Below are 16,851 nucleotides of genomic sequence, written 5' to 3'. Positions count from 1 at the left end.
CACCAGTTCAAAAGCAAACCGATCTCGTGTTATCGCTCTGTCATCGAAGTAGAATTTTTGTGAAGCCGGTTTCTTGTTCCGACAATACCAGCAAAAGAGTTGATTTAAATATGCCTGTTCGTTGATCAGACTGTCGTGTGTCGTGTCGTTGAGTTTAAAGGATGACGCGACACTGACACCCACGCAGGGTGCAGCGTCACACACAGCACGAGCAGCTCCCAGCGCCTGTGGTGGTGATGTCGCCATCCTCCTGAGTGAGGATGAATCACCACGCAGGTGAACCTGGAAACCGCCGATAACAAGCACTGCTGCTGCACATTGCACGCTGATCATAACCGCCCAGCCCGTACACTGGTCCCGACTTGAGTCTCAAGACTTTCGAGATAATTTCGTTGAGGGGGTACATACATTCTGTGTAGTGTGCCCAGAGTGATAACTGAGAACAAGGTAACAAGACCAGACCTGGTACCTGGATTAACAACTTCCCTGCTCTTTCGTTGTGGGCCGTTCCAAGTTTTCGTTCGGGATGTGATTGTCTCCATGGCAAAATGCAGCTGATGGTGATGATGTAAAGTATGTTTTCCGATTCCTGTTTATAGTCTTCTTTATTATAGATGATATTTGAATGTTCAGTGAGTACAAACTGCAATCAGTAGAACTAAATAAGCAATGAGTTACATTGTATTATTGGTGTTAGTTAAACTCTGCCATTACCAGGTTGTGTAATTATCCAGTTTTGCGTGCGGCCCTGCTTACCACTGAGTCTGCGTAATTGTGAATGAGTCACCGACCGTGACGTTTTAGAGAAGGAGGCGGATTATAATATATATGTGGCGTCGTATGAATTGTGTTTTTATTTCTAGTCCGATCTTATTACTCAGCTCACATGTCACCTGGAAGGTTGGATTGGTTCTAAAGATAGTCATGTCATTTTTTTCCGTTTGAATTGGGAAACGTTTGCTGTAGTTTTATCTCCCGGGCAAAAACTTTTTTTGTGTGTGAAATGATAATGGTTAAATACCTGAAACGAAAACGATAGAAAGATAGAGCCTAACGACTGAACTCAGCTTCATGTCATTATCAAATTAAGTGGCCTAAAAAGTTGGGTTTTTTTAAGAGCAAGCTTTTTTTTTCTTTTTTTACAGCTAGCTTTTACTTTTTTTTTCTACAGCTATTATTAGTGTTGTTGTTGTTATTACTACTACTATTTCACAGCTAGCTGTTTTGTTTTGTTTTCACAGCTAGCTGTTATTTTGTCATTCTTTAGTTCGAATTTCTTCTTTATCTTTTTCGCTATTGTATTGGATCCACGTCAGATGATTCCGAAGTGTTTGTAGGCGTATTCTACATCTCCTTATAACGAAAAATGCCGAAACCACTTACTTGATCTGTATTCCTTGTTAATCGATCACAAAGTCTTTGCGTTAAACCTCATGAAGTAGAAAAACACATAATCAAATCAGATTGTTCGTTTCCAGATTCCGAAGCCATCGTGCTATAGAAAACACGTGGAAAGAAATATAAATCAAAGACTTAAACGAGCAATCAGTTAATCGACTCAAAACCATTATGTGTGCCATAGCGATCTTATTCAGTGACCCCAGAAACAAGCGACCAGTAAATCAATATAATTTTCAGACCCGTGTTGTTTTTCAGCGCAGTGTACGTGGGCCTACATTCCGGGCGGGCAAGAACCCATCCATATGTTTTGGTTTCAGTTATAGTCCGAGTCACGTCAAACGTCCAGGGTGAAGCCAACAATAGGGGGGTGAGGAAAAGAAAAGAATAGAAAGGGGAATGTGGAGGGGAGGGGGGCAACGAGACCGATTTGTAGCAAGCAGTGTGTGTTGTTATGTGCTAATGTGTAGACCTCCAGGTGCCATTAGTGGCCAGCTCAGGCCGACACAGTCAATACCAGTCAGTCAGCAGGGCCGTATGCAGACTTTCTTTTAGCGAATACCTCTATCGCTGAATACCTCCCCCCTCCCCCTCACCTTCCCCCCCCCCCATTCAGATAGCATCAGACGTAATGTATACTAACTGCATAATGTGTGTGTGTGTGTGTGTGTGTGTGTCCAAGGACGTAAACGCAATAAGCTGGTGACCACGTTTTCTGTGAGTTAAACAGATTACTTGAAGCATTAACTTATATATATATATATATAATATATTACACACATGGAAACTAAGGAAATAATAAATAGCAGCACAGTGCTGGAAACACTAACAACCAGACGGTAAATTAAACTCATTTCCAGGTTCTGTACACAGACGGCCGATGTGTGAGTTTGATGCCGATATACTGAACCTAGGTCTTTGTGCACGAGTCTGCACTGGCAGCGGAACACATGATGACTGGTGTATCATCTGACTATCCAAACAGAAGTCGGTGTTGAACCAACCCACCCACCACCTGCCACTGGCAAGGAGTCAGTCACACGGGTGCTGATCGAGATTTCGTGCCGTGTGGTCAGTGAAGCGTGGCCACGTCAGGCCGCTGAGGCGTGACTAAACCCTCTCTGTACCCATAGAGCTTGACACTGAGGGGCTAGACTTGCAGGCAGACAAACCTGACACAATATACTTACTACACCCAGCCTGGACCTGTACAGCATGAGTGGCCCGGTCAGTGACAGACCCACCCCTCCACCTCACAGTGCCGGGCTGGTCGGCAGCACCACCACGTCCCCACAGCACAACCCGTGCCGCACCCCCACCCCCTCCCTTCCCCGCTTCCCCCTGTCTCACTTTCTGGCACTGCCGCCACAACAGCAGGACCCTACTTCTCAAAGCTCTTCTCTCGCCGGCACCACCACCCGTCCTCTGCAAGGCGCGGACAGGTCAGGATTTCAGTGCAGTGAAGAACACAAAGCGGACAGTCGTTTTGCGCACCGGGAGAAGGACGACGACAGCGAGGAACTTGACGAAGAGGACGAGGGTGTGTGCGTCACCCCCACCTCCACCACCCCCAGCTCAGGGCGGGGCAGCGGGAGAGGCCCGCTGAAGGCTTTTCCCCTGCCGGGAGGGATCAAACCCGGTGCTGCCTCGACAGGGGCTGACTCTGAGTCCTACTGTTCCGGCTCCTCCCTCTCCCTCGCCTCAGCCTCCTCTTCTTCCACCTCCACCACCAACTCTCCAGCCATGTTCCGCCGAAAACAGCCACGATTTTTCAAGCGTTTTGCGGCCCCCCCTGTCCCCAGCCCTGTCCCTTTCTCATCTGAGGGCGTGAGGAACGATAACGTGGCGAGCAGCGCGGTGTATACAGGTGGAGGGGGGAGGAGAGAGGTGACCGGCTCGCCCAGAGCGGTGCAGCAAGCCAAGGAGCGGGCCACAGCCAGATCCAGAGCCAGCAGTGTGGGCCGTTTTCCTGACAACAACAACAACACCAACAACACCAGTGGCAGTGTGGTGCGCAATGTAAAACACGGCAGTAGTGGCAGCGACTGGCCGCATGTCACCAGCAGCGCAGTAGCGGTTGTGGCGGTAAGAAAGCGGAGTGAGTCAGTGGGCGCCCCGCCAACACGGAGCGGCCCAAGCCCCTCGTCGCCCCAACAAGCCGCGGGGCCCTACTTCAGTACTGGCCACGGCACGGAGAGCGACAACAACACTCAGCCTCCTTCTTCATCACAGCACAGCAAGCAGGCCGTGGTCATGAGGCATCTCTTCACCTCCTCCTGGGGACGGAGGGGGGTGGCCCCTCCTGGGATCAACTCCACCACCACCTCTTCCCCTCCTCCCCCTCTCTCCAACGGTCATGGCGGCACCACGGGATCCCAGTCAGGATTTTCTCTCATCAGCTACAGCAGCCACCCTGCGGGGTACAGAGAGCACCCCCTCCCTCCCCGCAACCCTCCCTCCTCCTCCTCCTCCACCCTCCTCAGGAGTCGCGGCATCTTCTCGTCCATGCCCTCCCTGTTCGGCAGCCGGGACAGTCTGGACAAGAAGGCGCTGAAGAAACAGCTGAAGAAGGAGAAGGAGGAGCGGAAACGGCGCGAGAAGGAGGAGAAGAAGCGACGCAAACAGGAGAAGAAGCTGCTGGCTTCAGGGAAACCCAGCTCCTACATCGCCCGATCCATCGAAGACGTGTACGGCGGCCGCGGCCACCACTACCACCACCATCATAATCATCATCATCAGGGCGTCAGCAAAGCCCACCACGACGTGCAGTACGTCCCTACCCAGTGCCTGACGATGCAGCCCATGGAGCTGAGCTATGAGGGGTCTATGGTGGTGGACAGCGTGTGCTCCGAGTCCCCACGGACTGCCACCCCCACCTCAACCACGGGCAGTGCCCGGAGCGTGCTGCAGAAAAAGGCGCTGTATGCCAGTGCACCCGACCTCAGCCGGGTGGACCAGGTGTATGGATCAGTGTCTTCTTCTTCGTCACTTGCCCACCACTCGGGTTCGGTCACACCTTCGCCTAAAAGGTTTGTGGGAGAGAGAGAGAGAGAGTGTGTGTGTGTGTGTGTGTGTGAGGAGCAACGTGGGATGCTTATTTTCCGCTGTCGGACATCTTTTCCTGTTTCTTGCAGACAGGTCGAACATACGTACAATGAAACATAATAATTCTCGTTATCCTTCACCGTGGTATGTTAAAAAAAAAAATCAAAAAAATCGGGCCGTTCCCATCAACTGTGATAATCCGTACTAAAAACAAACCAACAAACAAAAAAAAAAACCCAAAAAACAAAAAAAACAACAAAAAAACAAAAAAAAACAACCCCGTAGCACTAAAGATGCTGCTGCATCGCAGTTATGTTTTCATGGCTGTTTGTGCGAAGTGTGTTTGGATTGCATGTATACGCATTGTGAGTGTGTTTGAGGCGGTAGCTTTTCCGAAACGCTGATCGGATTTTGTGTGTGTGTGTGGTTTGGGGGTATGGGGGGTGGGGGGGGGGTGGGGGGTGTATGTGGACATGTGTTCGAGAGACAGGGTGTTTCGATGACAAGCCAGACCGATTTTGTATGCATGAGCTATGTTGTCTGTTTGTTTTCTGCTGGACGTGTTTTCTTTGTGACGAGAGAGAGAGGAGACGGGGAGTACACAATGCTGAATCGATTTTATATGGTGACAGCTGGCGTGTTTTTTTTTTATGTCTTCAAGTCTTGAGTTTTTGTACGACGTGTTTTATTTTTTGTTTCCTTTTTTTTTTTTCTTTTTCCTCCTCACCTTTCTCCTATCGCCCCCTCCCCTCCCCCTATCCCGCACCGTCCACCTTTTCCACGCCGCCTTCTGTTTCTAATTCCCGCGGGAACGCGAGCTCATGTGTGTGTGTGTGTGTGCGTATGTGTTTCTTTCTCTTTCTCCCCCCCTCTCCCCTCCTCTCTTCCCCCCGGCTTTCTCACTTTCTCTGAGATTTTTTTGTACGGGAACAACTGAGTAAGAATGCATAAAGTGACTGTGTGTTCTTTCAAAACGTCGCTTTGTGTTGAGCGATGAGAGCAAAAGTTTCTCAAAATCTGTCTGGTAAAACTTTCAGAAAGATTTGCGACATCCACCTCTCTATGTCCCCGTCTTTCTGTGTATCTCTGTAAGTGTGTCTGTCGGTGTGTCTGTCGGTGTGTCTGTCTCTCTGTGACCGTCTAACTTTAAATGATCTCCTGTTACAAGTGTTAGTTCACTATTTTCACCTTTTCCTTCCCACGATTTCTTCCTAATTTGGTCGTGGTGAAAAAATGCAGTTAAATAAATGAAAATGATTCATTTAGTCTTGCTCTCTCACTTTCTCCCACTTTCTCTCTCAGTCTGTCTCCTCTCTGTCTGTCTGTCTGTCTCCCCCTCTTACTATCTATGTATACGTGCGTGGCTGCATGCTCGTTTAAAAAAAAAAAAAAAGAAAGAAAGAAAGAAAAGACAACCGTGAAGCAGGAAGACGGACGTTGTTGAAGTGACGGGGAATTGTTGGCTTTATTGATCCGTTGCCATGGTGTCGCTTGTCGTTGGCGGTGCACACGGAATAGTATCGCTGCAGGTCCACCAGAGTGTGACCCCTCTGTTAATGAATCGACTGCCACTGCACTTCTCTAAGGCAGCTGTTTGTGTGTGTGTGTGTGTGTGTGTGTGCGCGCGCGCGCTCGTGCGTGCGTATGTGCTCGTGCGTGCGTGTGTGCATGTATGTGTTTGTGTGTGGTATATGGCGTGATTCACACTGTCTTCACGGGTAAGGGATGGGGTGAAGTACGTTTTCGGCATTGCGTGTGTGTGTGTGTGCGTGTGTGTGTGTGTGTGTGTGTGTGTGAGAGAGAGAGAGAGAGAGAGAGAGAGAGTTATGTGTGTCTGTGTCTGTATGAGAAAGAGAGAGAGAGAGCCAGACAGACAAACAAACTGTGTACAGACAGAGACAGAGAGAGCACATTTTTTTTTTTTTACTGAACTGATTAGAAAGCACACAACAAACAACTGCAGAGCGCTGTGACCCAGGACTGGTAGTGTTGACGAAGGAAGCCTGTCAGCAAATAGAGACCCTCACACAGTCTACCTGTCCCGTATTTCTGTCGGCCCCATCATCTTCATTACACCAACTGACATGCACTGTCATGGAAAGTCTCACCACACGTCTGCAGCAGTCAGAGGTGTCACTGCCCAAATACTCTTCCCCCTACTGGCTCCAGATGGTGATATCATTGTATAGCTTGATCTCTTTCATTTCTTTTTTCTTCGTTATAGATACTTCTTTGTGTTTCTTTATTTCTGTCATTCCCATTCTGTCTTTCTTGTTATATTTTGTGTGTATGTGTGTGTGTGTTTACTAATCAGATGGATTTCTCTACAGATACCACGTCTTTTTTGCCGTGGGTTCCTCAACGTGTGATAAGCGTAAGCTGCACACGGAATCGCAGTTTATTCTATCATATGAAAAAGTTTGTATCCAAAGTACCACTTATAGTCTGATAAAGAAGGATGGGTAGGAGGGGGAGGGTGTGTGTGGGGGGCGAGGAGGAGGAAATAAACTGACTTGCACTTTCGGTGCAAAGACCGCTAGCTTCCAACAAGAATTTTAATTGATTAGAAAACAAAGTTGAGTTGACTGCTGCGTGTGTAAGCACGAAAAACTTGGGTTTAATTGTTTTGGTTTGGTTTACACTACCTGTTGCTGATGACAGGAATGTTTTCCACAGCGGGTAACGAGACACACGATGAACATTCAGGTCAGATGCAGGCGTTTGTTTGCGGTTGCCTGCCTCCCTAATGCCGCAGGACTTGCAAACAGATAGCCAGAAGGGCTTCCTTCATTCGTGGGCCGTTGAGCTTGTCGCGGAGTTCGCAGCTTTGGGAGTTTTGTTTTGTTTTAGATTGTGACAGGTTGTTTTTTTTTAAATCAGCTTCATTCGAAATCTTGCATTATTTCTGTTTATGTATATGTGTTGCTCTTTATATGCGTTTCGTATCATCTTTCTTTCAAATATGATGATCGTGTTGATAATGAGACAGACAGAGAGGGAGAGAGTGTGTGTGTGTGTACGCCAACGTACACACCTGGGACGAAAGGTGAACGAACTGCCCTTAAAACGTAATGGGGGTTTCACAACCCAGTCCAATTTAATTACCCAGTGATAGCAAGTCCCAAACACTTACATTGTCTTCACTCTGCACACGTGTGGCCCTGAAGTGTAACAACCCGTTTGGCGTCATTATCCTCGATTTACTTTGCAAATCTGTGACTTTGATACAACGTGTGCATCTGTACGCTGCGGGAAGGCCTACGAAAACTGAAGGGGTTTTGTAAGGGTGTTGTTGAATGGTGGGAGCCGCAGTCTGAGGTCTGAATAGTACTCCTCCGCCCCCCGCCTCCCCAAATAATAGCCCATCGCCATGGCCGTCAAGTAACTCGACTGTCTGTATCATCTTCCTTTCTCCGTTTAGACTGCTTTAGAAAGTGTGATTAATTGATAACCCCGCCCCACCCCTCTCACGCACCCCCCACCCCCACCCCCTCCACCGTGATCCTTCGTGTTTCATGGCTCATGAGCACAAAGTTACTGACAATATGCCCTGTGCAAAAATCAAGTGTGTTCTTGCCTCACTGAGCCACGAGTGTAATCCAAATTCGGCTTTGGTTTTGACAATTAATTAATAAATTGTGCGAAACTAACTGTCATCATGATCACTGAGTCATCATGACTGGGCTTTCATGCCGGGTGAAACTTGTGAAACAGATTTAAACAAAGCTTTAATCAAGCATTGTGCAGTAATACAACCATAATAGTGACTGGACTGCGAAAGAGAGGACATGTGACATGCGTAAAGTCCAGAGGTACACACTGGTGATCTTTGAGAATTCAGTTTTACTTGTGGGTCACGCATTTGTAATTGTTCGCATTAATATTGTGGTTATCCAAGCTTATCCTTACCATGCATGCGTGTATTGACATAGAATTATGGACAATGGAATTGAAAACAGCGCAAAGCATTAAAAACAAAGAGGCTGAAATTTTGTTCTTGCCACTTCTCTCTTTGGTTTTATACAAAGCTTGTCCTTCTTAGGATTCACCTGTGGTTCAGGTTCATTCGTGAGCAAGGAAAAGTTCTCTGGCCACATTGGTGACCCAGTTATACCTGTTGGGGGACTCCCCTACCCCCCTCGCTCCCCCCTCCGCACATACACACAAATCTGGTAAGGCTGAATCAAAAAGGCCATGGCCTTGAATGGGGTGGAGTCATAAAGATTACCAGACAGAAAATGAATAGGAGAACTGTCATACCTCGAGATATCACACATACACACACACACACACACATACACATACACACACACACACACACACATGTATATATATATATATACACATGTGTGTGTGTGTGTGTGTGTATATATATATATATATATATATATATATATATATATATATATATATATATACACACACACGTGTGTGTGTGTGTGTGTGTGTGTGTGTGTGTAGCTCATGATATCAACACACTCGTAAGGAAACCACCAGGCAGTATACCACGACGACTAATGACTCAGCCCAGCCCACCTGTTTTCGTGGTAAAGTAATTTACAATCAAGTCGATCTTGGGGACTTGCCCGTGCCAGTGTCTACACACGACCTGTCGACAAGGAATGGTCATAGCAGATTACATGCACCCCACTTGCTTGGATTCAGAACCCTCTGGTCTGGACATGTTCGCTTTGTCAAAGACGTGGTGGTGTTTGGTCCGTATTGTATGTCGGTGGTTTACCTTTTGGACCGAGGTCTATGACTGATATTTGCAGCAGACAGGTGTTTTGAAAAAAATGCGTTTTCGTTCTGATTGGTTCGAAACTGGAGAAAGTCCCCAAGTGAGCCGATTAAAGAAGAATGTTGTGGGGAAGTCGTTTACTTTGCTCAGATTGTGGGGAAGTCGTTTGCTTTGCTCAGATTCCATCCTCCATATTCACGGGTTGTGAAGACTGCATAAAACATCTACCGCACACTCACATCAAAGACCATGCGGCTCAAATATCCCGTTTCACCCTGCTCCCCCAAGGTGTCTGAAAATCTCTCCCACTGCACTGCATCTATCTCAGTCTCCTGGAGGTGATCAATCCTGTAGGCTACACCCTGTGAAGTCCGAGTCATGATCTCCACTGCACCGTACAGGTTATCGACTGATCGAACCATGGTCCTCACGACCAATATTTTTGATGTCCTTGCGTTAAAAACTTGATTGCGAGGAGACATAAGTGAAAACTATGATTATCCCTGCATCGTAGTTTTGTATCTGTATATGATGTATTTCTGTCTATCTGTCAGTCTGTCTGTCAGTCAGTCTGTCTGTTTGCCTGTCTGTCTGTCTCTCGTCATCTTTGTGCCTTGTCAACACGATCCTCACACTTTCACGCCTAGCGCATAAACGGCGGATGAAAGAAAGGAAAATGGAAGAGGACGGCGTTTAATGTGTTATGTTTTTACCGCTAGTTCCTATTTTGTTTTTACGCAGCAGCAATCGCAGCGGGAGAAATACTGTAGTAGCAGCAGCAGCAAGACTAACGGTCAGCAACAATAAACAAAACCATGAAATGGGTGTAAGGTCAGCAACGTTTTTGTGCCCAACAAACGTGCATTGTCCCGTGTTTTGGGGGGTTGGTTAGTTTATTGCTGTAGACATTCCTGACGCTGTGTGTTCGTGCCGGTTTTGAGTAGTATAGGGACCTAGACTGAGAGGGGGGTAGGGGTGGGGGACTGGGGAGGGGAGGGTGTGTGGAGTGGGGATTAAATCTTGGCGGTGCTTACCAAACAGGTCTGCTTCGTGCCTGTGGGTCGTTTAAATGCGGGAATGTGAATGAAGGCCGGTGTCTCCTTCGTTCTTCTTGTCTTTATGTCTTCTTTCACCGCGTCTCGTTCCCTCTCAGTCTCTGTCAGTCAGTCAGTCAGTCTGTCTGTCTGTTCCGCTGTTTCTCTTTCGGTTGAGATGCCTTGTGTTCGTTGTAAAGTTCATGGCCTGTAGTTTTCACCCTGGTTTATTTTAGGGCCAACGGGGACTATTTTCATAGAAGATAAGCGTTTGAATGTGTGTGCGTGTGCGTGCGTGTACGCTCATGTCTGTGGTTCTGCATGACAATCTTTTCACGACGTGTCTGTGTGATTCTCTTCCTGGCAATGCCATTTGTTTGTTTGCATGTTACTCATCTCCCCCACCCTGTGGGTCCGTTTCTCAGTATCTATATTCATGTTGATGTTCGTCTGCCCCTCTAATTCTTATGTTTCCATTTGTCTGCACTGTTTCCATTAATCCCAGGCTCTTCCCACCCCTCCCCCTCCCCCCGCCCTGCATTCACCTTTCCTTTTTTTCCAACGTGTCTCAGTATCTTCAGTTCACGTTCTTTGTGTCTCTGCATTATGTTGAACCTTCTCTCCTCAGTTTCATAAGTGTTTTTTTTCCCTTATACTTGTCTTTCAGTCAGTGTGTAAGCCCCTCCTGCTATCAACGTATCTCTCTATTGTCTCTTTTCATCATCTTCTCTTCCACAGTGTCTATCACACTCCCTCTGTTCCTTGTGGTTCAGAACATTGGTGGCTTGTTTCTCATGTTTTTCACAATGTCTCACTGGCTATATCTTTTTTGTGTGTGTGTCAGTTTATTTAACAGTGACACGCACACACGAGAGAGAGAGAGAGAGAGAGAGAGAGAGCAACAGCGGACATACAAGGCCTGTGTGTGTATGTGTGTGTGTGTGTGAGAGAGAGAGAGGATTGTGAGGAGGGATTGGGGGAATGTAAATGCACTGTGTTTTTGAAGGCTATTTTCTCACACATTTGTGTTTTCCTATGGATGGACATTTTGTTTCTGTTTGTTTGTTTTGTTGTTGTTGATTTGTTTTTTTTCTTTTGCAGTTTTTAATCTTGAACGACTGTGTTTGTATGTCTGAGTTTGTTAATGCCCTTGTGTGAATTGTGCAGTACAAGAGTATCTCGTTCACTCATTCTTCCCCCATTTTAGTCTTCTTCTCAGACTATATCTTAATATCCCTTTCCTTTCCATGTGTGTGTTTTTGTGTTTTGTCTGCGTGTATGACCCCAATGTCCCCTCTTCCCATTCAGCTCTGTGTATGTGAAGGCCTCAAGGCCTGACCAAGCTTGTTGGGTTACAAGGCTGGTCAGGCATCTGTTTTGTAGATGTGGTGAAGCGTTTGTCCGAACGCAGTGACGTCTCCTTGAGTTACTGAACTGAACTGAACTGTGTACGTTGGTCAATATCTGCTTGATGTTGTTTGCAGAGAGAACGCTCCACGGATGGCAGTTCTACACAAAAGCCCAGAGGGCTATGGCTTTGTTCTGCGCGGAGCAAAATGTGAGTAGTTTCCATCACCCATCCCTTCGCTTACCTTCACCATAACACAGCCGTCTCTTTCAAATAAATAACGTGAAATAAGATAAATCAAAGAACGAAAAACACTCATCATAACAAAAACGTTTAAAACACACACAGAGACACAGACACAAACACAGACACATATAGACACACACACACACACAGACACACACACACACACACACACACACACACACACACACACACACACACACACACAAGTTTCAAGTTTTAATTATCCTTTCACTCCTATTGGAGTATGGAGGATTACTGCAAAATAATCTTTTCATGCCCAGAACAAACATTTCCACATAAAAGTTGAGAGATCACAAATGTCTTTTAACTCCAAAAGTGTAGATAGGCAACATTTGCAAATCTAATCATCTTTCTTTCAGCTAAAATGACTTTTTTGCATCCTTTGAGCATATCACAAAAATTAAAAACAGATTTTGGAGACAGATATTTTTTAGGAACATATCTATTTCGTAACTGATCATAATTGGGACATTCCATTATAAAATGAAACTCATCCCCAATCACAGACATGTTACAAACCTTACAAAGCCGTATCTCTCGTGGTATGCCTTTGTGTCTCCCTGTTTCTATTTCCAGCTTATGATTACTACTTCGAAATCTGAAGAAGCTAACGTAATTATGAGGCATTTGACTTATATATTTTTATCTACCAAATCCACTTTTGAAATTTCAGTAAAACAAACATTTACTACTCGCCTCTAGAGCACGTCTCCATAGATTTTGAAAACTATCTCTCAAAGCAGTGTTGACATTCTTGCAGAAAGATTCCCTCTCTAAGAAGAATTGAGCATCCTAAACACAGTCATACCCTGCTTCTATTAAAATTTGTCTGATACAACTCACCCATGTTGAAGAATAAATACCATTTCGATATAAGTCAAGTAATATCAAATATATTTTCCCAGGATATTTTTCCGTGTTTGATATCACAAAGTTGGTCCAAAATCGAACTAATCTCATTTTCACTAACACACTAATTGGATAAATACCTGTTTCTCCATAAACAATTTGGGTCATAGTATTTCTGTTCAGTTTGAACAAGCGTTTCAAAATTTTCAATTCTAATTTTTCAGGTATATCTGCATTTTCATAACCCCATATTTCTGCACCATACGACAAAAATTTAATCAGAACAATCATAGACTGGTGCATGTCCAGAATGATATGTAAAGGTAAATCGTGATTTCTGGCTGACTGGAGTAACGAAAACACACACACACACGACAGAAAAAAAGAGAAACATCGCAGAAAAGAAACGTGAAGTAAAATACAAGTGATTTGTTATCTGTCTGCACGTCTGCCTATCTGTCTCTGCCTGTCCGTCTCTCTCTTTGTATTTGCGCGCGCATAATTATACACAGCACTAATGTTACACAACAGTCTGATATTATGGTCAATTCGCTTAGTTGGCTGACATGTCTGGTATCAATCGATCGCTTGGAAAACATTAAGTTGGTGACATACACGTGAAGAGCTCTCATTAAACCACGCCAATTTAGATGTTAACAATCAGTCATTGGGCGCATTGCCCTAATTCTTAACGACACTTTCCCTTATATCATTGCTACTCGGCATTTTATCAGTATGGTAGAAGGAAGGTGGAATTTGGTTAAGACGCTGATCTGCCAGTACAGTGTACGTGAGGGTGTGGGTTCGGATCCCGCTCTGCCCTTTCTCCCGAGTTTGACTGGAAAATCCAACTAAGCGTCTAGTCGTTCAGATGAGACAGTAAACCGAGGTCCCTTGTGCAGCACGCACTTCGCGCACTGAAAAAGAATCCATGTCAACGAGAGTGTTGTGCCGTGGCAAAATTCTGTAGAAGAAACCCACTCTGATAGGTACACAAATATCTATCTATTTATATCTATAAATATATATATATATATATATGCATGATGCATGCATGCACCCAAGACCTGACTAAGCGCGTTAAGTTATGCTAGCTTGATGATCAGAGTTGTCGTGGGTGTTGTATTGGTTTAAATGCCTTGTTTACTTGATAACTGTTACCATTTGATTTTCTCTGAAATGTGCTTTTTGATTTTTATATATGAACGCATTGGGTGTTTTTTGTTGACAGAGAGCTGTTGAAATATTTTAAGGCATGTTTATATTCAACTGGATGATGTAAGGCCCTGTGAGCAGCATTGGTGCTGGATATTGTGTCATAGAAAGCATGTTATTATCATTATGAATAAAGTGTGGCATGTGGCATGTTTTCAGCCCACACCCACGTGGGGAACCTCAACTTCCAGCCCAGCCCGGAGTTCCCGGCCCTGCAGTACCTGGACAGTGTGGACCCCGGCAGTCTGGCAGAGAGGGCGGGGCTCAGGAGTGGGGACTTCATCCTGGAGGTATCGGCCCTGCCGCTCTTTGACTTTGTTTTGTTTTTTTGTTTTTGTTCTCCATCTTGTCTGGAATTAGCTGTCTGTCGGCACCAAGCAACACCCTCCCCCTCTTTGTTGTTCAAATTCCAGTTAAAAAAACCCTCAAAAAACTCATCTGTTCTGTGAGGCGTTTTTGTGATTGCTTTTTTCTCCACTGTTAATTTGAAGTGTTTTCTGCTGATGGGTGCTTGTGTGTGTGCTTGAGTGTGGTCAGTCATTTTGTCGGGTGTGGCTGCATGCGAATGCATTGGTGATTTGCCAGCGCAATTTCAGTCTAAATTAACGAAATGAATGAAATAGGCTATGCAAATGACACACAAACACACACACACACACACACACACACACACACACACACACACACACACACACACACACACACACACATGAACAACTTTTCGCTAACTTGACAAGACGTGTGGGGCCAGTCAGGTTCTTTACTTACCAAACCCATCAACACCACGTGTTACCGACATGTTTACAGCCTCTCCCCCAGAGACCTTGCGCTCTCTCTCTCTCTCTCTCTCTCTCTCTCTCTCTCTCTTGTGGAGGAAGGTGGAAGAGTGGTTAAGACGCTCAGCTGCCAATACAGAGTCCGTGAGGGTGTGGGTTCGAATCCCACTCTCGCCCTTTCTCCCAAGTTTGACTGGGAAATCGAACTTAGCGTCTAGTCGTTCGGATGAGACGATAAACCGAGGTCCCGTGTGCAGCACGCACTTGGCGCATGTAAAAAGAAATCCACTCTGATAGGTACACAAATATATAAACATGAACTCAAGTCCAGAGAAGCGCGTTGGGTTATGCTGCTGTCAGGCACCTGCCTAGGAGACGTGGTGTAGCGGAAAAAAACACACACAAAGAAACGCCTCCTTGAGAAACTGGAACTGAAACTCTCTGCCTCTCTTTCTCAGATCAATGGAGAGTGCGTGACGCGCGCCTCGCACGAGCGCGTGGTGCAGCTGATCCGGGCTTCTGGGGACGTGCTGGCCATGAAGGTGGTGTCGGTGAGGGGCCCCGTGGAACAGCACCCCACTGGGTCCACCGACTGGTTCAAACACCAGGAGGGCGCCAGGACCCTGCCCACACGGGGGGCGGCCAAGAAGACAGGTGTGTGTGTTGGTGGGGCGAGGAGGTGTAGTGAGTGGGGGTGGTGGTGGTGCGGGGCGAGAGGGGGAGATTGTGGGCGTTGTGGATACAGTTGAATTTTATTTGTTGTTTTTTTAATTTTATTTTTTTTATTTAAATGATTTTTAGATAGCGTGTATGTGTGTGTGTGCGCGTTTGTGTATGTCCGTGTGTGTGTGTGCGCTTGTACGCTTATTTGCATACGCGCGCGAGAGTGTGTGTATGTGCGTAGATGCATATATATGTGTATGTGTATATATATGTGTGTGCATACATGTGTGCGCCCGCTTGCTTGCAATGCGTGTGTGTGTGTTTGTGTGCCTGCGTGCATATGAGCAGGCATACACGTGTGCGTGAAAACGTTCGTATGCATGTGTGCAGGCGTGTAAGTGCGTATCTGTGTATGTGTATGTGTGTGTGCGTGTGTATGTGCGTGTGTGTGTGTGTGAGAGAGAGAGAGAGAGAGAGAGAGAGAGACTGTGCATGACAATGTGTATGTGTGCGTGTTTTTGTTGCTTTCTTCTGTGTTGTTTCTCTCCTTGCTAACCGGAAGTGTGTCCACACACATTTCTGTCCCTGGCAGCTCCCTTACCGCCCCGACGTGACCCACACACCTCCCTGTCCTACAGCAAGGCCACATCCAGATCCATGGCAGAAGGGCTGGCGGAAATAGGTACAACTGTCTACTCACATCCTCTGTCAATGTTGGCCTTCTTCTTCAAGTGTCTCGGTGTGGTTGGGTAGGGGGAGGAGGGGGAGTGTGGTGTGGTGTGGTGTTGGGTGGGTGTTTGTGGGTGGGTTGGTGTGTGTGAAGTAGTTTGGTGTGGTGTGTATATTAGTGTGTGTGTGTGGGGGGGGGAGGTTCTCAGGTGTGTGTGTGTGTGTGTGTGTGTGGGGGGGGGGTGATGTGATGTGGTGTGCGTTGTTTCCATTTGTTTTTTGTGTGAGGGGTTGTTCTGTGTATGTGTGTGTGTGTGTGATAGAGGGGGGGGGGGGGGGGGGGTTTCTTGACAGTTCAGTTTACGATCGGTTTTTGGCATACCATGACCGCCATGAAATACCATTTGTGTCTTTCGGGTTGTAAAGAACGTCAATCGATTTTTGTGCAGTGGGTATGTGTGTGTAAGCGCGCGCGCGCGGGTGCGTGTGTTGGTGTGTGTTTGTGTGTGTGTGTGTGAGAGAGAGAGAGAGAATGTATACTCTTCGTTCACCTGTGCACCCATGTCTGTGTCCCAGAGTCTGTGGCTGTCAGTCCACCTGTTTGTCTGTCAGTCTGTCACTCCGTTTATGTATGTCTGTATGCATGAATATGTTTATGTATCTGCGTATCTGCATGCAATCTTGTTTGTCTGTGCATGTATTTGTCTGTTTGCAGTCGGTCTGTCAGCTTTCACTGCACCTGTATTGACACAGGACAGACTGCAGTGCCTTATCAGTAAATATGGACTGCGCTACATTCTAACTGACATTCAGCAGTTTTGGTGGTCAAGTTTTCTTTCTCCTCGC

At 46.3% G+C, this 16,851-nt stretch overlaps 1 protein-coding gene across 8 annotated transcripts in view; it reads left to right on the top strand.

Annotated features, from left to right (window-relative positions):
- LOC143283091 (uncharacterized) overlaps positions 1-16,851 on the top strand; it is a 110,652-nt gene that overhangs the window by 85,764 nt on the left and 8,037 nt on the right. For 6 of the 8 annotated variants that reach the window (XM_076589163.1, XM_076589159.1, XM_076589165.1 and 3 more), the window contains exons 14-17: positions 11,703-11,776; positions 14,057-14,187; positions 15,132-15,327; positions 15,929-16,018. In XM_076589163.1, the coding sequence (XP_076445278.1) occupies positions 11,703-11,776; positions 14,057-14,187; positions 15,132-15,327; positions 15,929-16,018 (491 nt within the window). Of the gene's footprint in view, positions 1-341; positions 574-2,258; positions 4,428-11,702; positions 11,777-14,056; positions 14,188-15,131; positions 15,328-15,928; positions 16,019-16,851 lie in introns of those variants that run through there. The other 2 variants (XM_076589158.1, XM_076589157.1) reach the window with 2 other exon arrangements.

Source organism: Babylonia areolata, chromosome 6 (genome assembly GCF_041734735.1).
Source record: "Babylonia areolata isolate BAREFJ2019XMU chromosome 6, ASM4173473v1, whole genome shotgun sequence".
In the NCBI taxonomy this organism is placed as follows: Eukaryota; Metazoa; Mollusca; class Gastropoda; order Neogastropoda; family Buccinidae; genus Babylonia; species Babylonia areolata.
Note: the sequence above shows the minus strand (reverse complement) of the source record. Positions and strands in the feature narration are given on the sequence as shown.